General features: G+C 39.4%; 1 protein-coding gene across 9 annotated transcripts in view; it reads left to right on the plus strand.

The window, feature by feature from the left end:
- Positions 1 to 24502, plus strand: part of ESRRG (estrogen related receptor gamma) — a 660395-nt gene that overhangs the window by 455025 nt on the left and 180868 nt on the right. For 8 of the 9 annotated variants that reach the window (XM_053607443.1, XM_053607440.1, XM_053607441.1 and 5 more), the window contains one exon: positions 18436 to 18851. In XM_053607443.1, coding sequence (XP_053463418.1) covers positions 18449 to 18851 — 403 coding nt within the window. In that variant the 5' untranslated portion in view covers positions 18436 to 18448. The remainder of the gene's footprint in view (positions 1 to 18435; positions 18852 to 24502) is intronic. The other variant, XM_053607447.1, reaches the window with a different exon arrangement.

Below are 24502 nucleotides of genomic sequence, written 5' to 3' on the forward strand. Positions count from 1 at the left end.
CTCTCTATGTGGCTCAGGCTGGTCTCAAACTCTTGAGTTTAAGCAAAATTCTTTTGCCTCGATCTCCTGAGTTGCTGGGATTATAGGTGGGAGCCACTGTGGCCAACTAACTGATGGTTATCTCCATAAAATACCTTCATAGTTGGGCTTTCATCACTGTAAGTTCAAAGGGCTTGTCTATTTTGTTTATTATAGTCCTAAAACATTAACAAAATGAGGGAATGAATTAATGGACAAAACTGGAGCCAAATTGTGTTTAGTAAATCACAAATTGGGTCGTGTCTTTTTTCTCTTTAGTTAGCCCAAATAATGTACCATTACCTACGAAGTAACATCTAATCTGCATAGCGTGATATTTCAAACCTTCCCCAATCTGACCCCGTTGTGTTTTGGGGCCCACTGGTGATTCCAGTCCCCTGCAGTATTCTTCAGAACCGTTCTTCCTTTCATTCTCTCAGCCTACCTTGTACTCTTCCTCTTTGGGGGTCATCCTCCCTCCTAAAATGGTCCTTCCTTTTCCTTGTTCATCAATATCCTTTTGAATTCAGTACAAATAATTTTTACTTAATTGTTCCATAGTTGACGGTGAGATGTATTTCCCATTTGACACTTTTAGAAACTAAAGCTTATTGATAGCATGTCCGAGCCAGCCTTTCCTATATGACCTTGTTGGCGAACTTAAAAACAGGTGTTCCAATTAAAAGTCTTTTAGTCATTTTACTACTTTTCCTAGCAAATACTTTTGATTTAAATCAGATCTCTTAGTAGACTTATTACAAGCACTTAAGAAGACAGAGAAATAGCTTTTCTATACTTCCTGCTTTATCTCAGATTCTTGAGGTTTGAATGGCCAACACTTTTATTTAGGAAATTTGCGCGCCAGTATTTAAAGTCCAAAACTTTGTGTGTGTGTTAATTCATGGTTAGTTCATTTATTCAACAACCCAGCCACAGGGTAAAATTTTAGAAATATAAGATAGTCCTTTGCCTTACATGGATGGATGGATGGAAACCTAAGTATATACAATTGGCCCTCCGTATCTCTGAGTTCTGCTTCAGTGGATGCAACCAACAACAGGTCAAAATTTTTGAGGGGGAAAAAAGCATACAGACTGATTTTTTTTTGTCATTACCTTCTGAACAGTAAAGTATAACAAATATTTACACAGCCTTTCCATTGTATTAGGTATTAATGAGTAATCTAGAGATGATTTAAAGTATATGGGAGGATGCGCCCAGGTCATATCAACTACTGTACCATTTTATGTATGAGACTGGAGCATCTATAGACTTTGGTGTCCAAAGAGGATCCTGGAACCATGGGTACTGAGGGATAGCTGTATGTTAAAAACAGCACATATTACAGAAGCACCAAAGGGAAAGAGTGTCAGGATAGACCTGCTGGAGAAGTGATAACCCGGTTGAGCTTTTACTATTGAATAGGAACTGGCCAGGTAAAATGGGACCCAGGACAAGGGTAATGCATTCCTGGGAGAAGAAAAAGCAGTACAAATGCTGGGTAGCATGGGGACTTACAAATTGTTAAGCATTACGTACAAGCCATGCGTCACTTATTGACAGGGACATGTTGTAAGAAAAGATGTGATGTCCTCATTCTGCAGGTATCCTAGAGTGTATTTACAAACTTAAATGGTACAGCCTGCTACACCTGGGCTCTGGGCTACGATCCTGTACATCGTGTTACTGTACTGAGTACGGAAGGCAGCTATAACACAAGAGCATTTGTACATCAAAACATAGAAAAAGAACAGTGAAGATACAGGGTAAATGATTTTAAAAAGGCACAAGGATACTTATGAAGCACAGGGCTTTTAGGACTGGACGTAGCTCTGAAGAAGTCAGTGACTGACTGGTGGGACATTAAACTACGGGAGACTTTTATAAGCCCTGTCCACTTAGACTACACTAAATTTGTAAAAAATGTTTGTGAGATAACTTAACCTTAGTTTACTGTAGCTTTTTTACTTTATTAAACTTTTAATTCTTTTTTTAAACTTTTGACTCTTTTCCTAATAACATGTAGCTTAAAACACAAACTCTTTATAAAATGTTTTCTCTCTTTATATATTTATTTTATAAGTTTTTTCCTACTTTTTAAATTTTTTTTTCTTTTTACTTTTAGATTTTGTTAAAATCTGAGACACAAAGACACATGTTAGCCTAGGCCTCTCCAAGGTCAAGACCATCCATATCACTGTCTTCTTCCTGTGCATCTAGTCCCACTGGAAGGCCTTTAAGGGGAATAACATGCCTGAAGCTGTCATCTACTATGACAGATAACAAGGCCTTCTTCTGGAATATTCCTCCTGAAGGGTCTGCCTGACTCTGTTTTATAGTTAACCTTTTTTTCTCCAAGATAAAGGAGCACACTCTAAAAAGAATAGGAAATACGTAAACAAGTAACATAGTCATTTGTTATTATTATCAGGTACAATAGAAGCCCCCTGTGTGGCTAACCACCTCCCTACAATGATCACCTCCTTTAGTTGACCTAATTTTCACTGAACATGCACCACTCATACATATCATACCGTGGTCCTAGTTCCTTATGTGGCCCACCTCTGTATGTTCACCAGCTTGTTACAATCCCTCAGGTGGTCAACATTCAGAGGGTCTGCGGTTCTATATGTATTGTGTTGGATACCGTGTATGATGCTTTTATCTGACTGGCAGGACAGAGGTTTGTTTGCACCATCCTCACCACAAAAAGGCGAGCATGGACCACCGTACATGTGGTCCATTGTTGACTGACACCCTGACACGTGCGTGGTGCGTGACTGTATAAGGTTCACAGATGGGCGAAGTGACATTTGAGGTTGAAGAGAGAGTCTGGGTTAGTTCAGGGGAGGCCAAGTCTGGACACCTTGTTTTAAAGGGCTTGTTCATCATCCAGTAGGGTATGTGGAACCATTAAAAGGGACAGATGGTGATGGTGGTAGGTTTGTCTTCAGGAATACACACAGTTTCCTAGGAGCAGAACCCTTTTTTTCTGGAAAACATGAATTAGCTGTATAATTATGTTTCTCTTTTGCTGTTATTAAATGCTGTGATCTGCACATGTGTGAAAATTAAAGAAGGAGAGAGCTGTGCTCTGTGATTGATTTCCTTTCCTGCTAACGAAAGTCATCTAGGTACTCTCACTTGAAAAGTGTCTGGAAAATTGGTGATGAAAGAATTTTTTTTTTTTTTTTTTTGCAGTCTTTGGCCAGGGCTGGGTTTGAACCTGCTACCTCTGGTATATGGGGCTGGCGCCCTACTCCTTTGAGCCACAGGCACCGCCCTGATGAAATAATTTTTAAATTTGTTTAAGTTACTATGCACGTTTTCTTTCCTGGTAATTTCTTAGAAATTTTACATTTCTTTTGAAATGTATCACTTTACCTATTTATGTTTTAAATATTGTACTAACACTTTTCACTTTGTGTGTATGTGCTTATAGTAGAACCATATTTTTAAGAATCAAATGATGCTTCTTTTTTTCTTATTTCTATTTCCTAAATCCTAAATTTTTCTTGATTGTATCTCCCATAACATCTACTTCCTTATTGCAAAAAACAAGTGAAATCAATAAAATATTCTATGCCTACCTTAAGTTACCTCAAGTAACTTTTTGAGGTAATTGACACGTTCTGAGTACCTGCAAATTGCCGGTTTGACAGTTCTAAAGCCATTTTATCATGGTTATGTTTTAGGGGAAGAAAGTGGGGAATACAGTCAAGTTAGATTTCTTTTTTTTTTTTCTTTTATTTATTTATTTATTTTTTTTAATAGGCTTTTATTTATTTATTTATTTTTGCAGTTTTTGGCCAGGGCTGGGCTTGAACGCGCCACCTCCGGCATATGGGGCCGGCACCCTACTCTTTGAGCCACAGGCACCACCCCATCAAGTTAGATTTCTTTACTTCCAAAGTACACACCTGAATGTGTTGCTTATGTTTATAATCACAAATATTTTATAAATTTTTAAAAGCAGGATACAGAAAAGAGTATCAGTCCAGTTACTTAGAAAGTTATTTACTGTGGGCCAAAGTTAGAAAGAGATCTGACATAAGAGATAGAAGTCTGGAATTCTGCTGGGTTCTGCCTGTAATTTGGGGGGTCCTTGAATAAGTCAACTCACTTCCCTAGTACATTGTGTAATGAGAAGTAGAATTTGTGTGTAAACGAGAAGTAGAATTCGGTGTTGATAAAGAATATTTTACATCTGCCGGGCGCGGTGGCTCATGCCTGTAATCCTAGCACTCTGGGACCCGAAGAGGGTGGATTGGTTGAGCTCACAAGTTCAAGACCAGCTTGAGCGAGAGTGAGACCCCGTCTCTAAAAAAAAGCCAGTTGTTGTGGCGGGTCTCTTTAGTCCCAGCTACTAGAGAGGCTGAGGCAAGTGAATCACTTGAGCCCAAGAGTTTGAGGTTGCTGTGAGCTACGATAGCATAGCCCTCTACCAAGGGTGACAAAGTGAGACTCTGTCTCAAGAGAAAAACAAAAAAAAGAATATTCTTAATCTTAAGATTGGTACCCTAGTAAAGGCCTTAGGAATCAGTGAAAACTTCTCATGGAGTTATTATGTTTAACCTATTCTTCAATGTTTTGTTCAGATCAACTTTGAAATAAAATTTATAACAAAGCATATTTTCAATGTAGGGTTAGATGAAACTTGAGAAAAGTGAGCCGTGTAGTACATGCAGCCGCTGGTCGCTTTATGCCCCTCTCCAGACAGTTCTGCCCACGTTCCAGAAAACCACTGCTGATCTGTATCATGACAGACTAGTTTTGCTCATTCTAGAACTTCACACAAACAACTTTAAAGCATATACTCTTTTGTATCTAGCTCCTTTTGCTCATCAGAGTATCTTCAAGCCCCTGCCATGTTGTTAAATTGATTGTAGTTTATTTCTTTTTACTGTCATCTTAAGATTCCATTGGATATACAGGGTGGCTGTAAAGTTTGTGTGTAATTACAAGTAGTGTACAGTGGCTCGGCACCTGTGGCTCAAGCGGCTGAGGCACCAGCCACATACACCTGAGTTGTCAGGTTTGAATCCAGTCGGGCCGCCAAACAACAATGACGGCTGCCACCAAAAAATAGCCGGGTGTTGTGGTGGGCGCCTGTGGTCCTAGCTACGTGGGAGGTGGAGGCGGGAGAATCGCTTAAGCCCAGGAGTTGGAGGTTGCTGTGAGCTGTGATGCCACAGCACTCTACCCAGGGCAACAGCTTGAGGCTCTGTCTCAAAAAAAAAAAAAATAATAATAATAAATAATGTACAGTTAAAATTGTGTGCAAACTTCATGGCCACCCTGTGCCTGTGCATATATCACAATTCATTTATTCGTTCCTTAACAATAGGCATTTGATTTCTTTGCAGTTAAGGGCTATTCTGGATAAAGCTGTGATGTACATTCACAAACAGCTCTTTTTGGAGGCATGAGTCCATTCTTAGTAAAGATCCAGGAGTAGAATTGTGGGGATACGGGAAGTGGCTGTTCAGTTGCTTGACATCCTCGCCAGCATTTGTGCTGTCCGTCTTGTGAATTTTAGCCACTCCCATGTGTGTATTCATTTACAATTGCAATAGAAACTCTTTAGCACATATTGCTACATATAAATTAGGGATATCAGGAGTTAGCATATTCTTTAATAAACCATGAAATTCTTAACAGTGTTGCCTTATATTTTATCACCTTTATTGGATTTAATCACATTTGTTTATGATACCCATGGATATTTTTATTTGATTATGTACATAATATGTTTGTGTTTGTGTCTGTGTGTATGTGTAACCACAATTATTCTGATCTCCAGGTTGTTTTTTGTTTGTTTGTTACCATGTGAAAAGAGTTTATCTTTGAGGCTGGGTATGGTGGTTCACGCCTGTAATCCTAGCACTATGGGCAGCTGAGGCAGATGAGAGGATCACTTGAGCTCAGGAGTTCCAGACAAGCCTGAATAACAGAGACCTCCACTGCTAATAAAATACAAACATTAGTCTGGTGTGGTGCCACATGGCTGGAGTTCCAGCTAGTCAGGAGGCTAAAGCAGGAGGATTGCTGGAGCCTGGGATTTTGAGGTTGCAGAGAGCTATGATGGCACCACTGTGCCATGGCAGGCTGTGATGATGTCCTGCATCTGGAGGCCAGGGTGACAGAGCAAGACTGTCTCAAAAACAAAAACACAAATCTCATCCCAGTATTCAGACAATACCTTTTTGCATTTTGTAATGCATGCCTGCTGCGAATCTTTATGTACTATTGCCTTTAGAGATAACAAATTTTCACAGACTTAGAAAGCAATAAAATACATTTAACACTAAATCTTTACTGAATGTAGTTTAATCTTGCTCTGATGCAGAAAGCACTTTATAATTTTATAGCTCCACAGACTCATTATTATGAATGCGAGTTATTATACTGGTTAAGAGCAGAAACAATGGTGAATGAAAAGTATGTGGTAATAGAACCTTAGGTTAAGAGAAGTTAATGTGTTTACCCAGACACATTTTTTTATCTTAATATGTATATATATGAAATTTCTTTTTCATTTCTAATTTTCCTGGTTATTTTTTTCCCCTATCCTTCTGCTTTTTCTGAATATATACATCACTCTTTTGAGTTTCCCTACCAAAAATACAATTTCAGCCTTTCTCTATGTGAAAACCGTGACAAAGTGATTTTATAGCCAGTCCTGAAAGTGACTAAACTTGACAACAATTGCACTTTATGACAGCCTCTGCTTTCATGTCCCCGGCCTACTTTTATATCATCATTTTTTTTTTTTTTTTACCCCAAATACGAACAATTTCATATCTCTGCATTGGCTGAAAACAAATCCCTTTACCAGGAATACATTTTAATGGAAGACAGCATGCTTCACTTAAGTCACCAGAGCCTGAACTCTACAATATTCAATTTCTCACTCACCAAGAACCAAAGCTTTTTTTTTTTTTTTTTTTCCCATGGTTTATGTTCATAAAGGTTGGGGAAGAATTAGTATTATGGAACTAAACCAGATTAAGGGGGAATGTGAATTAGATTTGGTAACAGATGGTGCTGTGGAAATTAAAGGTTCTTTGCGGATGGAAGCGACAGCAGCTTGCCTCTCCTCTCTGCCTCTCTCCTTCACACACTTGATAGACGGGTATAAATCACAACAGTCCTGTCTTGACAGCCAATTTCGAGAATTTGATCTGGTTAAAGACATGGCTTTCCTGCTCCGCTCCCCGAAACCTGCTTCTATTTTATTTTTACACAGCATCTTGTCATATTTAGAAAAGCAGACTCGCCTGCCTCCCTTAATGAAATTTGTCTTAATTACAGTTTTAGCTCTTTAGTGTTAATTACTTTTCCATCCAGCCTGAATTTTTGTAATATCTCTGAGGGTTATTTTCTTTTTTTGCTCCCCACTCTTTTTATTAATGCTTTTGTTTTTTTTTTTTCCCAGACATGCCTGTCATTGTTAAGAGTTGTTGTCTGAGGCACTATTTGAGAATTATGGTTATCCAAATCAATATTTTTTGAGGAAACTTCCGTGTGATGTAGTAAAGTTACCAAATCAGGAAAAGTATCAGAAGCAACTATCAAAAACTAGCGATTATTTCAGCAAAATTGCCCCACACCCGAGTGACACCACTTTTTCAGCTAATTAGGGCTGCAGAAATCTCTGCTCCATTGGCTAATATAAATCCTGCCAAGTAGAAAGATGTGACTACAGGGCGGCAGAAGCAGTTCATATTTCTGTTGACCCTGTGGGGATCTAGGGAATCAGAATTAAAATGAGCTCTTCAAATGGAGGGACTTTAACAGAGAGACTAGAAATACTGAAAAAATTGTGGGCCCCCTTACATTCAGACCCCCAGTCTGACGAGCTCAGGAGGTAAGCACTAAGGTCGTCTCTTACAATCCACATGGCATTTGGGCTTACGACATATCAAGGAAAAGGAAATAGAAGAGAAGGAAAAAATCACTCCAAAAATGAAGAGGAGATTCTTTGAGCTAGCAACTAACAGTTGGTAGAAATGAAGCTTCCTACTGGCAGTCAAATCAAATGTAGTAACAACTCAACGGCTCCCCGCTGCTTGCTGACAGCGTGGTGTCACACACTGGGACAAACATTCACTTAAACACTGATTGCCGGGAATTGCCCTTTCCGCCAATGCCTCCCACCAAAAAAAACCTAGTGAGCAAAAAGGAACCATTTCTAGGAAAAAAACCAAGAGTCCTGCTCCCAGCTCCTGCAAAGTGATCACTGCTCTGGCCTTTCGTAGCCCACTGGGAAGGATTCCTCAGCTGAATGTGGCGGCTGTAGTTTCGCTGTTAAGGTGGCAGCTCATTTGTTTGATTATTCCTTCTCCTGAGACACACACACACACACACACACACACACACACACACACACACACCCATACCTGTACCTGCCAGGGTCCTAAAGGGTGACTGAATACAGTAACAGCTAAGGAAACATTTGGAAGAGTTTGTGGAGCGTGCTTCAGAGCAGTAGCCCTTGGTCTCCAGGTTTAATCAGAGTCACAGGCCACAGAGGCTTTTCTCTGAGTAAAACATACATACATACATACATACATACACACGTACGTGTACACGTGTATCATATGTATATATGTGTGTTTGTGTATATATATTATATTTATTTTTTTAATGGCAGAAGTAGTTTAGAAAGCGTGTAGGAGGACAGCTATGATGACTCATGCCTGTCATCCTAGCTCTTTGGGAAGCCCAGGTGGGTGGATTGCCTGAGCCTATGGGTTCAAGACCAGCCTGAGACACAGGGAGACTGTGTGTAAAAACAGCTGGGTGTTGTGGCGGGTGCCTGTAGTCCCAGCTACTCGGGAGGCTGAGACAAGAGAATCGCTTGAGCTCAAGAGTTTGAGGTTGCTGTCAGCTGTGATGTCACAGCACTCTGCAGAGGGCAACATAGTGAGATTCTGTCTCAAAAAAAAAAAAGAAGAAGAAGAAGAAACGAAAGCTTGTAGGCAAATCTCATTTTACAAGTGAAGAACCTGAGGGCCACCATGGAACAATGACTTGCTTCAGGTTACACAGAGCCACCACATCCAGAGCTAGAGCCCACCTCTGCTACCTGTCAAGTGCTGTAAGATGGCAAGGTTTCCTGGGAAAGAAGACAGGAAAGTTGCGGGAACTTTCTTAAATCAGATATTTAATTTTTGAGACAGAGTCTCACTTTGTTGCCCTCAGTAGAGTGCTTTGACGTCATAGCTCACAGTAACCTCAAACTCTTGGGCTCAAGTGATCCTCTTGCCTCAGCCTCCCAAGGAGCTGGGACTATCGGTGATTACCACAATGCCAATCCACCCGCCTCCACTTCCCAAAGTACTGAGATTACAGGCATGAGCCACTGTGCCCAAACTCAGATTTTGAGAAAGACAAATTAAATTTAGAAATTTTTCTCTGCATGTTTGTATTTGGATGTTTGTGACAAACAGCAAGCAGGTCCTTCTGATATGAACTCCAGCATTTGGATAGCTTCTCTTGGCTTCACCGGCTACTGTCATACTGCTGAATAATCCCGGTTTATACAATCCATCGTGCCACAAAACAAATCCTTCCTCATTTCCATGGCTTGAACTAGATGTAGCTTGTGTGGATGTGTGCTATTCTTCCTTACCTGTAAGTAGCAGCTCCTGTGTTTTAGCTTCTGCCTAAACAACTCGGTTCATTGTAATGTTTCTTAGAGGACAGAAGTAGAATTTTAGGATTAATCATTAGCTGATTTCTCCTTCTCCCTTCCTCCCCCCTTCAGCGAGACAGCACCTGATATCAACAGAATATAATCACACCCTGTGCTATACATCGCCCGAGACCAGCTGCATGTGTATCCAGATGTTAACTACCGCAGACTAAGCTATTAAGTTAAAAGTATAAATATAGTTTAACCGCTGTCTAACAGATGTGGTTTATTATCTCTAATTGTACTGTGACTCTCCCACTAATATAAAAATGTTCATAGGTGCTTGAAACAACCTTTATTTCAACAATGATTTCTTCTCAAGATTTAAATTTTCTCACCACCATACTTCACCCAATTGCAGAGTTAAGTGTTAGAGTTTTCTTGCAAGTGGAACTGGCCTATCTTTGTGGAGGCAGCTGGTTTATTGGTAATTATAATTGCTTTTGCAAAGCATTCTCTTACTAAGTAAAGAGTGACATCAGTGCTGTGATCACCATATCTTTACATCACCTTCTGGTAGCCTTCTTCTTTCCCGAGTCTATGTGGCAAAGAGAATTAGGAAAAAAAACAGGGAAGCCTGAGCTTTCATTGAACTGGATTTTACTTGTGAACTCCATCACGGGACTGTGTGTGTAAAGAAGCATCTCTATTTGATTGTCATTTGTAAAGATCAGCGCACGGACTTTCTGTTCATGTCTTCCTCAGTGCAAGGCTCCGAGAGAAGGTCTTCACTTAGCTGTCAGTCCCCGCCCGTTGTGTGGACTTCTCCTCCATGTGCCCCTTGACTGCTTGCGGACAGAATTGTCTAAACACAAGCAAACTTTGTTGATCCATATTTGTTTGAAAGACCAGAGATTTGTAGAAGTAGGAGACTATTTCTTTCCTCTAGAAAGCTTACTGCAGAGGAGGTCTGCTCATTGCATCCTAAATCTCTAAGATGGAATAAATGTTACATTCCGCATGTATCGTAAGTTTCGTTTTGATGACGTATCTCATGTACTTTTTTTTTTTTTTAACCCCATACAAACCTTCCTTTTTAGCAGTGACCCACTATGGCCAGGGGCTGTTTCACTCTACCCTGGGTATGGTGATACTGGAACAAGTGGGTTAACTATAGGACACGCTGTTCCAAAGTCCTTCTTGTTCTTCTTAAGCTTTTGGTTCCCCGGAGAGTAAACTTGTACAAAGCAAGAAACATTTTGGGGCGATCAGAGATAAAATGCTTGTTTCCCCATCTCTTGTGCATCTGAGTTTCTGAGTAGATTTTTTTTTTTTAGATTCTCTTTCAAGACCCATAGGTGTTGTGTAGTTAAGCAGTTGTGAGGATATAATTAATTAAGCTACATTAGAGCAAATATACACACTTGTTAAAACATTTAATTTGCCTCAATAATATTGATTACATGGCAGAAGTTTGTTTAAACTAGATGATATTTCCCCCCTTCTGTTACAATCTTTGAATGCAATCTGTATAATAGCTAATAGCCATCATCAGTTAAATATCATGTTAGTTATAAAGTAATGTCATAAGAATTGATTTAGACTTGGCAGTGGAGGAGAGCTCTCTCTTGAAATCCAATGTAGATGATTAGCCAGAGTTTTAAGCAGAATCATGGTTCATATAAACTGTGTGTATTTTATAGACTTATAGCTACTCTATATTACATGAGTGCCCATTATACTAAAGAAAAGCTCCGACAGTTAATTATGTAAAACATCATGTATGCAATTACCCAGCATTATTATGTATTTAACAGGTTTATTGATTTGTCAGTAGCTCACTTACTGTATTTAGAGCTATAAACAAGAGATACTCACCCCCAAATTGAAATAGGTCCAAGAAAACAAGCTAGGGATAAATTACACTACTCAGCACCCCTGCATCAGATCGAATCCTTAAATACAGAAAGTGTCAACAATCGTAATGTGCAGCACATTGTGATTGGTGCAGGACCATTTCTTTTCCTGTTAATAAAGTTTATCAACCAGGAAGCATAAGAAATCACCTGGCCATACAAATTGAAGCAACTGCAATTTCCTACATCTAAAATAGCAAAGTAGTCGAGATAACGTAAGGCAGTCAGCCGTCAGCAGTCACCGCCAGCTTTCGTGGGGTAGTAACTTGGGATGCCAGCATGTCTGCAGGGACTTTCTAACACATATATCCTTTTACCCCCCGCCCCCCATCCTCATGAATTTAGTCGCTCTTATTAGTACATTTCTCTTGCCATTCTCTTGGCTGCCTTTGCTGGAAATGAATTGTATCCATTTCCCTTATTTTAGGTTGCACAGCAAAAGTGGAGACCTTAGAGTTCTCTGAGTCTCAAATTGGGTGATCAAGCGTCCTGGTTTACCTGGGACTAAAGGGTTCCTAGGTAAACATCATGTATGCAATTACCCAGTATTATTATGTGTTTAACAGGTTTATTGATTTGTCAGTAGCTCACTTACTGTATTTAGAGCTATAAACACGAGATGTCACCCCCAAATTGAAATAGGTCCAAGAAAACAAGCTAAGGATAAATTTCACTACTCAGCACCCCTGAATCAGATCGAATCCTTAAATACAGAAACTATTAGCCAATGGGTTCCCACGACATGGGCCTTCAGTGCTAAAACCAGGAGAGTTGATCAACCTAAGGCCAGAACAAAACTAAGCGAGAAAGGCCCATTGAACTCTAGAACCCTAAAAGCAGATAGGGTTTCAGCAAGGTCCTTTTTGGTAAGGATTTAGTCCTTAGGTTTGAAGTTATAATTCATGGGGTACTTTCCTTTCAATAATCAGCCAGAAATGAGTTAAAGGTCTCCTATTTATTTGTCCTAAACTTCCCTTTTCTGGTGTAATGACAGCCTTTCGCAAAGTTGGGAGAGCTTTCAGCTTAGACAGGTGTTCTAATTTGTTTTTTCTTGTTTGTTTTGTTTTGTACGTTTTTATTAAGAGGCCAGCTCCTTGTCTCCACACTAGGTAGCAAGGTCTCTTATCAGCAACTCAGACAACAGCTTTGAGGGCAGCTGTTTCTTTTTGTCTTTCTTTCTTTATTTCTTTATTAAATCATAGCTGTGTACATTAATGCGATCATGGGGCACCATACACTGGTTTTATAGACCATTTGACATATTTTCATCACAATGGTTAACATAGTCTTGTTCTTGATGGAGTAAGTTAGAGTCTTTTGGACTAAATGCACAAGTTATTTGTTCAGAGCATGAAGAAGCAGCATTACTAAATGACTGTGATCTCATTATTCAGAAATCTGTTCTATTAGATGGGCCTTAGTGTTTATTAAAGAAGGCCTTGCATTTATGCATCAGTGTGTGTGCTTATGTGTGTTTTTATCTTTTTGAGCATACATGGGTCAGGCTATACAATTCTTCCTTTCCAATTAATGATCTCCTTCTGTTAGGTTAACCAGGCAGAACTTAAGATATTTCTTATTAAAAGAAAAAATCCTTTCTCTTCTTTCCCCAACTAAGCCAGTGTACCTTAATGCAATGATGATATGTTAGACCCAGCAGTTGTCAAAGCATCGTATTACTGTGATGCCATAATGACACCCTGTCTCTGTAAAGTAGTCATGTTTTCTCAAATCACACATTGCACCGTTGATTTCTGACATGACACTTCATTCGGTTGCTTTCCCTTTCTTCAGCATCACCATTCTCTGACAATAGCAGCTGGTGCCCATTTTGTTACTAAGTGATTCACATTTTGCCACTTTACTAGAGTGCAATTAGTTGAAGGGGGGAAGCTCATTGTAAAGTAGCTCCCTTGAAGTTGTAATTCAGGCTGCCGTGGTTGCTGCTGGGGCCCTGGGCCCTGAAGCCTGTTCCTCCAGGAGCTGCAACGTTAGTCTGGACGTTTTCTTCCAAAAGCATTAAAACAAACAAGTCTCCCCAAACATTGTACAAGGCTAAAAACATTTTTTTTGTTTAAACAAAAAACTTAAATATTTAATCTGGTGATTTCAGAAGGTAGAAAAGTCAACCAATAGCCGTAAATTCGTTTCTGTTTTGAGTAAGTAGTGATTAGGGGGTGTGATTTGACAACCTTTCTTTCTAACCCCAAAATTCTGTGATTCAAGGAGAGGAGACAGGGACTCTGATCTCTCTGTCTTCATAAACTTGCAGATCTGCTGACTTCAGTATTCTTATACAAAAGTATTGGAAATAAAATTCTAAAGCCTTTGGAATTTATAATCATCATGAGTACTTTTTTAGGCCCTTGAAGATGACAAAGAAGAATAGAAAACGGTGACTTCTGAGCTGACATTTATTTAGCCTCCGAAGGTGTCCATCCGTGCAAGAGGTCTGATAAAAGTTTTAGAAGATCTTTCTCCTTAGTATCATAATCAGGAAGGTCTAAGACGACCTGTACACACATGTTCCTTATGAAAATTTTATGCATCCATTCCTCCAGTGATTTTCCCTATTTTTTTTAAGCAGGGAAATTTAAAAGTAGTAAATAAATTCATATTCTGTGTAAAGTTCACATGATGAAATACAGTTGTTTGTTTAGAAATTATGTTTCAGTGAAAGGATTTATAAATTATAAGCCTATAGAATATTAGTGTTAAACCAGCATTTAACAACTAGGAGAACTGGCTCAGCTTAATAAGTCCTTTCTTTGAAATGTGGACCACTCTGGACATCTGCATGTGGAAATTCAAACTCATGGTCATTCATTCAAGATCATACATTTACCTGGATCTAGGTAGAATTTCCTAGAGTATTTAGGCTTGATAATTATAATACAAATTGAATATCACCATACAGATTATCTTCTTTTTTTCCTCTATAGCAGCACCTTTAATTGAGTCTTATTCTTTCTCTCACTTTCTTTTCGTATGCACACATATATACATGGTTAATTAACTTTCAAAAATGATATCTTTCAATAGTTCGACTAAGAAGTTTTGTTTGCCTGATCATTCCTATCAGACACTTGAGATCCTTTTTACCCTTGCTGGCCCTTTATGCACACCTATGAAACAAGTTCCTGTGTTGAAGCATGAGGTTCAGAATTATTTGAGACTTCATATCTTAAACTGTGTTAAAAATGCTTTCTAAAGCCCTGAAGTTTTAAGAAGGCTGTTTAATTTTCCAAATTTGGTGTCCTTCATAGACACTATATGTTATTATTGACACAGTTATTTTCCCTGCCAGTTTATTTTCAGGGTTTTCATGAAGAGGTTTTTGGAAAGTAGCTTGTCTTTCCCCCTTGTTCTTCTCTTTATTTTTCTTAAAATCATAAAAGAAAAGTAACCAGCCTAAGGCTTTAAAATAAATATTTCTCACGTATTTCAACACATGTTATTTCTATTCATAATTCTTAACTAAATTTAGATTTTTATTAATCCAATGTGACTTAAAATCTCTGCATTAACAGCACAATGTGGAATTGGGCTTTTTCTCTTTGGCTACAGATAAAGCCATCATCTTGAAAATGGCTCTTTCTGACAAAAGGTGTTCTTTTGAAATAAAGTCTTATTCACTACATTCCTCTTAGAGTTAATGTGAATTTTAGTGCCTCTAATTTTAGATTGAAGTGAAGTCTAGAATAAAACCCACCAGCTGACAATTGAATTTATAGATAGTTGTGAATATTTCAGGCTTGAATAATAGAGCTGTAGAATTCCAGAGACAGAGAGGGAGAGAATTAAGACTCGCTGGAGTTTTAGGTTATAATGTAATGGTGTCTAGGAAGTGTTCAGTGTACTGAGCTAAGTAGTAATTACAAGACAACTGTGTTCTTTCAGAGGTTCTGTTTAGGCGTCACTCCAGAGCCTGGGTGACTCAACAGGAAAGACCTGAGGCCGGTGTGGAGGCCCCTTCTGCTCTTTTCCACTGAGGGGTGAGCTGTGGATACACTTGTTGAGTAGTAAAAGCAGGAGATCTCTGTGTGCAACCTCTACCCTACTTGCTTGGCTATTTTTAAAGGATTTAAACAACATTAAAAACTCTGTGTTAGCTTTATGACTTTTCTGCTCTGGACTTTGGTATCAGACCTGAGTTCAAATCTGGCTCTATTGCTTCCTAACTGTGTGACCTTCAGCAAGTTTTAGAATGGCTAAGGCTCAGTTTCATAAAGAGTAATGCCCCCCTTTTAAGATTTCTTGGGGATTCAATGAGGTGTGTGAAGTGCTCAGCCTGGCACACAGTAAGCATTTAAAATATGGCAATTCTGACTCTTTATTATTTCCACCGGGCAGAAGGTATTAATTAAGGAAGCAGTTCATGTCAGGAAGAAGAAAGAACACACATACACCCTACAGCACAAATCCAATTTGTTCATTTTCATTTATGGCTAAAATGGGCAGATCTTATTTAGGACAAAATATTGCCACCGTTCCAAGGACTTCCCTGGAAGCTCATTTGTCCTGAATTTCTTTACTTCCATCTGGGTTATTGCCAAGTTATGGACTAAGATTTTGGATGAAACAGTTGGATGGAGAGTCCCTATTTTTCAGGGACTTTAACAACACACATTTGACACATATACATTTAGCAACTTAGCAAATAACTGTTCCATGAATTGGTGGCTAGTTTCTGGCCTTGTTCCGTAAGTCAAGAGTTGTGCAGATTTTCAAAGTTCATGAGAAAAAGCCTTTGGGGTGGGGGAGGGAAATTGAGTTGAAATTGATGACAGAGGATGCAGAAAGAGAGAAGGAGACAAAAAAAAAGAGGGCAGGAAGAAAATGCAGTATGTGTTGTGATCCAGCAGCTCCAAGCAATTCTTCTCTGGAAGAAAAAAAATTAAGCTGTGCTTGGCGGGCAGATGGTGAAAGAGTTAATTGTCATAGCTGTGAGAAATTCAGTGCCAGAGAGAGGGAAGGGGAGCAACCGTGGTTTAGTGCCCTAATAACTTCTAACTCTAGTCTAAGATCATAATGTATGTGCGAGCAGTCCAGTAATTATAAGGTAATAAGTGAAGTGGTGGTGTAAGTGCTCTAAATTAAAAGGAATTCGCAGGGCTGCTGTAAGTCAGTGTCGACCCGCTTTCTTTCAAACGTTGACTTGCGGAAAGTGCTTAGCCCATAGTGCAAGCCTGGAGACAGGAGAGCCATCTATTAATTACAACACTCATTAACAGTGACGGCTACAAGGCAGCAGATGCAGACGGGAGAGGACGCCCTAGTTCAGGCCGGGAGGGGAATATTTTTTTCTTTGGGCTAGTTCTTGAGCAAAAGGGCAACACAAATGGGTGGGTGAAGACTGGAAGATTTTTGGGTGTCTCTCTCCTTATTTATTTTCTCCACATTGACTCTGCTCGATGTTAGCAAACAAGGGCAAAACTTCCAAAGTAAAATATCTTCTTAAGAGGCAAATTCTTGTCTTTCTACTTTGCTCTTGAGACTGTTCTATGAAATATCATTAGATTTATTGTGAAAGAGATAATTGCATCCCTTTAGTTAGCCTGTGACTACTCCCCCAAATTCTCGTGAATGACCATTACCCAGTGGGGTTCTCATAAATCACCTTTCCGCTGGGAAGCAATTATCTAAGTCTCTTTCTCCACGGCCACCTTTTCTTTCTACAGTGTTTCTCTCCGATGGTTCTTAGAGACATTGCTAAAAGGGGTTTTGCACTATGGCTATGAAGGGAAATAGGACCAATTAAATCTTTTCATCTAATTACCTTTCCAAAAAGTCAATCACTTGTGGGTCCAACAAAGAAAGAGAGGTGATATGCTTCTTCTAGATAAGAGAACTAGTTTGTCAGATTAGATGCTAATTCATGCTCTTTTAGGAGGTATGATGTTAAAAAATGAGAAGAAGGGGGCTGCGGCCATCACAAATCTCATTTTTTCAGGACAAAATTTGATGCATTTCTACATTTATGGAATATAAAGTACAGCATCCGATTTATGGACTCACAGGTACACTGAAGAGCCTCCCATGGCTTTTACCAATTCATTCCTTAAACAATCAAAATCACACACAAAAACGCATGCACTTATTTATCCATGGTGGTGATCATTCACTAAGTTTTGTGGCTCCAGGAAATAATCCTTAAATATTGGCTAGAATCATACACTTGGTGTCTTTCTTTATTGCTAAATGGCTATGGAATAGAGCAACTTAAATAAAGAAACAAAGTGTTTGAGGATATATTCCCTATGTGTTTTAGTCAGATCAATAAAAGACACAGTTATGCTTATGGAAGCGTGCTGAAAAACAGTAATTACAGAGCTAGGATCATCTGTTCAGTCTGGAAAATAAAAGTTTGATTCTGCTCATAATAAAATGATTGCAGCACCAGCATGTGGAAGGGAAGGCAGGGTGAGGAGAAATACAGTTTTAGAAATAATATTGACTCTGCGAATAAATCACCACCTCTTCCCATTGACAAATTTAGAAACGAGACAGTTGATTTAGATATTGACAGTGGTTCTCCAAGAGAAAGGTAAAATAAAAGCAATTGGACCCTTTAGAGCTTTAGTTTATGGCCTGTCTAGGCCCGTTGATGTAACCCTGTCATGCCCTTATGCTGATTACCTTCTTGTAGAACAAGAAATATTGACTAGGGAATGAATCATGTGTGGTCCCCAGGCCTTAGTAGCACTCTCAAAGAGCAACGTCTCTAACATAGGAATTCTTCCATTTTTTCCCCTCCTTTTATCTGTCCTTTTTTCCTTTCTCTATTTTTTTCACTATCTCTTTGTGTTTGACACTCTCTCCTTTTCTTTCTCTCTCTGTTTGTATCTCCCTAACTCTCAGGCTTCTCTGCAGAATGTCAAACAAAGATCGACACATTGATTCCAACTGTTCGTCCTTCATCAAGACGGAACCCTCCAGCCCAGCCTCCCTGACGGACAGCGTCAACCACCACAGCCCTGGTGGCTCTTCAGACGCCAGCGGGAGCTATAGTTCAACCATGAATGGCCATCAGAACGGACTTGATTCGCCACCTCTCTACCCTACGGCTCCTATCCTGGGAGGTAGTGGGCCTGTCAGGAAACTGTATGATGACTGCTCCAGCACCATTGTTGAAGATCCTCAGACCAAGTGTGAATACATGCTCAACTCGATGCCCAAGAGACTGTGTTTAGTGTGTGGTGACATCGCATCTGGGTACCACTATGGGGTAGCATCATGTGAAGCCTGCAAGGCATTCTTCAAGAGGACAATTCAAGGTTAGTCTTAGTTAGACCTGGGAATACCCTACCCTCTTCCAACCTCATGATGTGCCCCCACCACCACCTTCCCCATAGTTCTTATCCTCTTAAGTCAAGTTACATGGTCTTAATTGTATCTTGAGTAGAAAACAGAAATAGATTCAAACCGATAGTGGAAGATTTATAAAATAAACTTCCCAGATATATGCCCTATCCACTAATTCTCCTTTCAATATTAAGCTCTAATGATGCAATGACAATAAGCTTTGGGTGGCGTTTAAGAGAACATAGCTATTCCTAGAGTAGTGTGGGTCTGTATAGCAGCTGAACAAATGCACAGTGAACTAACAGGGCTTTTTTCCTCATTAGCTTTTCCTATCCACGTGTGGAAATAATAAATACTTTAGAACTGTGGTTTTCAAACTTGAGCATGCATTACAATCACCTGGAAAGTTTGTTAAAATGTAGGTGAGTTAGAGTCACTGCCACAGTTTCTGATTCCTTAGATGTGGGGAGGGGGCCCAAGAATGTTTCCTTCTGAGCAGAAATGCTGATGCTGCCAGGGCAGAGACAGCAACGGTACAGTACTTTGACAACAACCGCTCTAGACAGATTTCATGGTCAACTCATCTCCTTCTTTCCTTGTGGTTAGATACACTTCCCCACCGTTTGAAGGACTTAGTATAAAAAGATTTCCAAATTATACTGATGAAATTACATTTAATTATAAAATGCACCTCCAGCGTATATAAATGATACATACCCAACTCTTTATATATTTCTAGATTTATAAATAACATTATTATTTCCCACAAAAATATAGAAAAATATGGCTGAAATTTTTGTGTCCCTTTAAAATAATAATCCACAAGTACAGAAAGTCAGCTTATTTTATAAACTATAGGTATATGTTCAGGTAGATAATTAGATTTCCCTTTTATTAGATTTCTTGTGATACGCTTTTGAAGAAAATGAAGGAAGGGAAGAATAATTATGTATGAAGGATTCACAGCATACCCATGATTCTGCTCAGATGTTCACCAGCATAACTTCTTAACTACCAGTTATGGACACAAAGTCTGTCTCCAAGTGGTTTTCAAGCTTGCCAACTCACTGAAATCACCTGAAGACATTAAAAAAAATACTAGTGCCAGGGCTCATGCCCCCAAATTAAGAATCAATTGGTCGGGGGTGTAGCCAGGGCAAGAGGAACTTTTAAAAATGTCCCGGTAATGTTTAATGCAAAGTCAAGGTTAAAGACCCCCACACGATACTGTCTGTATGTAGCAGTGATTCTCAAAGTGTGGCTGCAGGAGCACTATCAGCACCACCTGGGAGTCTGTTGGAAATGCAGATTCCCTGGCCTCTTTCTGTATGAACTCAGTCGGAATCTCTAGGGGAGGACCTCGTGATCTGGGTTTTACTAAGCCCTACCGGTGATTCCGATGCTCACTCCAGTTTAAGAACCATGGCTCTATACCACATGTCGGATATTTACCCCTGACAACTGAGTGCCATCATCTAATGGTCTCTTTTGGACATAACTAGATCAATGTATTTGGATCCTTAATAACTTTGTAATGTATAGTTCTTAAAGTACAGGAGAGGTAATGTTGGTTAATCTCTTATCCTTTTACATACGGTAACGAAAGGTGCTGCCTAGACCCTTTGTGCGCAGGTAGGTGGGTCTCTCACCCTTCCCTTTGAAGAGCATCTGGCTGTGCAACTTTTCCCTCTGTTGCACTGAAGATTTGGTGACTGTCCTGAGTGGAAGAGGTTATTCCCTTTCCCCCTTGCTTTTATGATGTCCACTGCATAGCTTTCTTGATCTGGGGCTGGTGAGAACACAGTTCAAGAGTTTACTTAATAAACTCTAATAACTTAATAAACTCATAATAGAGTGGATGTAAGCCTACCCTTTCCAGAGGTTTTCATTTTAACTGGAGAAGTTAAAGTCCAAGTTAGTGTGCTGTACATAGGAATTCCCTAAATATTGTAATGGTATATCTTCATATTTTCTAGCTCATGACTGCCATATTTTATTAGTATTTTCTTATAAAAATCCTTCATTCACCGGATCTTTATTTTCTTTATCATTATCCATAAGTTGAAGGATTAATGCCTACTTCTTAGAATGCTTAAGCATAAAATGAAATATAAAATCGCATGTAAAGTGAGTAAGCTGAAAACAATGGTGGTCTATGCACAAGGCTTTGGATCTCTTTAGGGCATTTGAAAAATGTCTCCTGCCTGTTTACTAACATTACAAGCCTTGAGAATGAAAATGCGTCTCAAATCTTTGGGTTATTACTAGTCATTGTTCAACAGTGTTGTAATCCTTATGGTTACAGAGTACCAGAAATTTACACTGTTGGTAATTTGATTTTGTTAAATCAGTTTGCACAGCTCTGGGTCTAACTACACAAAGATAAGCAAATATTTTGGGATAAATGAACAAGTACTGTGCGTATGCTAATATAAGCAAGAGGTTCTCAATGTGAAAACTACTCCCATTTATTCAACAAATATTTACTGAGAACCTACTGTGAGTCACGCAGAATGCTGGCTAGAGTTTCATCTTATCAACATTTTATTAAAGCTGTATTCCCAATGTTTGTGCATTGAGGTAAATTCTATGGACAAATGACTCCTGCTTTAAGGAAACACCAATTTTTAGGGTAGTTGTATTAAATTTTGTGTCTTTGGCATGTTTTGTAAAGATAGAATAACTATGAGAAAAAATTTCCTGACAGTTGTTTTTAAAAAAAAAATCCTAAAGCTTAGATATTAATAGCTATGCACTAGTTATTTACTAAGCAATAATTAGAACGATTGGAATTCCATGCATGACTATTCTTTAGGCTACCGAAGTACTACCAAAAGCTTAGCAGAGCAAAGCACAGGGTGATTCTTGGCATTGATGTATGTGCTCAGTTTTACTCCATATTGGAGACAGCAAGTTTCAAGGATTTTGAACAGGAGACAGAGATGTCACTGTCCAGATTAGCACTCTGAACTTGCCCGCCTGGCTGTGGCTTGTAACTGGCAGCTGGGCAGTCCTCAGTCAGGCTACCCTGCTAGCTACATCATCAGGCGTCACACTGTGGTGCTTACTTAGCCCCAAAAATGCAGTGAGGCAAGTAAAGGGATTAAATTGTGAAAGTATAATGTAATAATTAGGGCCGTAATTGTAAGGAAGATTGGAACGGCCCCTCCTTTCCGTGGCCAAATACAGTAGTGATCGCGATTGAACTCCAAAGATGTTGCAAGTGGCCCGGACTCTTACTTTGTCTTGGCAGCTGCCGCAGAAGGCGTGCTTGTGCCTTTGGCAGCGCTGCAGCCAAACTATCCCTGACAGATAGTAGTCTCTTCCTCCCCTCCCTTGAAAAAAATTCTCCAGGGAATAAGAAGAGATTACATAACTCCCCTTGAGAACAAGTCTTTCTCCAGACATAGAGCCCTCATGGCCAGGATGTTATGTAAGTGTGACTCCTGCCTCACCAGGATCTGGTTCTGCTCTCCTCAACTTAGAAGACGTGTGTATCCAAAGGCATGTTCATGGACAATATTGCCTCTCTAGAACCTTTATTTCTTATTATAATAGTTTATTTTTAGGATTGGTTATCAGATGTGTAATAAGTTTTTAAAAGTTGGGCAAGATACGGCTTCATGTTGGAACCAAAAGAACATATATGGTTTCTTGAGAAAGGAATTCAAATGGTTATTTTCAAAACTAAATGTGGTGTTTCTGTTGTGAATGGCAATTAATCATAGATTTCAGTGAAAGTCAGCCAGAAAGGCATACTTTACTTATTGACTGTTTCCAAGTTACCATTGAAAAACTATTGAATTAGGCCAGCACTTGAGTAGAAGTCAAGGTTTTGGTTTTTTGTTTTTGTTTTTGCTGACCAAAATACCTTTTAAAGAACTTTGGTAGTTCTGTCCTGTCATTCAAGAGGGCAATAAATGTGGTGACCACATTTTCATTGTCAGTTTCTAAGCATATTAATTTTAGGGGGGTGTGATATTATTCTTTTTCATTTGTTTGTTTTGTTTTCCAATTCTAGTTTTACCCTCAATTTATAAATGAATGGGGACTTGGGAGGAAAACGGAAGACCTTCTCATTAGGAGTTTTTGTTTTTGGACTCTTGTTAAGGAGGTAGAAGAAGGACAACAACTTTATATTCAAAAAAGGTCAATGTATATTTCATTATTTAACACACAAAAGACTTGTCCCCTAAAGTTTTTGTTTACATGTAAGGAAAATAATATATAACATAGCCATTCCAACTGCTCATTCTAGTGCTAGAGAAGAAGGCATTCTTCTTTCTCTTACATTTAAGGAAGAAGAAATTATATAGTTAAAACTATGGGTTTTTTTGGACATTCGTTGGCTCGTGGATTTTAGATTCATATAACACCAGGCCTTAGTGTCAGCCACTTACCAGCTGGGAGACCTTCACCTCTCTGAGCCTCTATTTCCCAGATGATGAGGGTAAAATGAGAGAATGTATGAAAGGGCCTGACCCATAGTAAGTGTTCAATCAGTTGATAGCTTTGGTTGACTTTGGGGTACTCCAGCACGGGATGGTTCAAACAGTCTAGCACAGGGCGGCACCTGTGGCTCAAGGAGTAGGGCGCCGGTCCCATATGCCGGAGGTGGCGGATTCAAACCTAGCCCCAGCCAAAAAAACCACACACACAAAAAAACAACAACAACAACAACAACAAAAAAAACAGTCTAGCATAGAGAATTTTCCTTGTTGCTAAACTGGAAGCATGTGTCTATAACCTTCCTGGGCTCACAGTTACCCACCCTGGAGCTGTAATAACAAAGCCTCTTTCCCTGTAGCCATTTCTCACCAATGGTGCCCTTTTATGTTCAGAGGCATTTAGGAGGAATGCTTGGAAATTTGTTCTATTTTATGTAGTTTTATGGTGATCAATTAACTTTTTCCCCCCTGTGATATCGATGTGAAGCTAAGTAAATTAAAAAAAAAAAATTCTGAATCTTGGAACTTGCATAAAGCATGAAATTCCTAGTTTAGCTTCACATGTGGGATTTAAGAGCTAAAGAAGTAGAATGTCTTTGCAGTGTGAGATGTGGGGGGTGACTCTTCTGAGAAATATGTCCACTCTGAGCACTGTGGGCCCTGGGATAGAAGTGCAAGGCGCACCCACATGCCATATATGTAAATATGTCAAAGTTGTAAAGCAAGATAAGAAAACGGCTAAGTGAAACAGGTTCCAGGCTCTTACTTGACCAAATTTGCTTCGATAATGGCCTGCGTTTTTTATGTTTTCAGTCTTACACTCCCAGGACTTTTGCATGAGAGAGAAGCAATGCTGAGAGAACTGGTCCCTAGTTTGTGACTCATCTTACACATAATCTGGATACTGCTGCCCGCATGTCAAAGGCCCAATCAATGACCCTTCCAAATAGCTCTCCTTTGACCTGGTGCAAGTCCCGTCATGAGCATACCAGTAGGGCAGTTTAGTCCTCTCCAGCTTCCAGAGGTTAGACCCAGAAGAAAGGTCCTCTCAGATCCTGTGATTTAGCCACAGAACTTGAGGGTCACAGGTACGTGATAGCATGGGTTGCACAAGGGATAGTTCCATCTGGGCTTGTCCTCTTAACGTCCCCTTGGCACTTTGAACGGGCTCTTTG

Source organism: Nycticebus coucang, chromosome 10 (assembly GCF_027406575.1).
Source record: "Nycticebus coucang isolate mNycCou1 chromosome 10, mNycCou1.pri, whole genome shotgun sequence".
Lineage (NCBI taxonomy): Eukaryota > Metazoa > Chordata > Mammalia > Primates > Lorisidae > Nycticebus > Nycticebus coucang.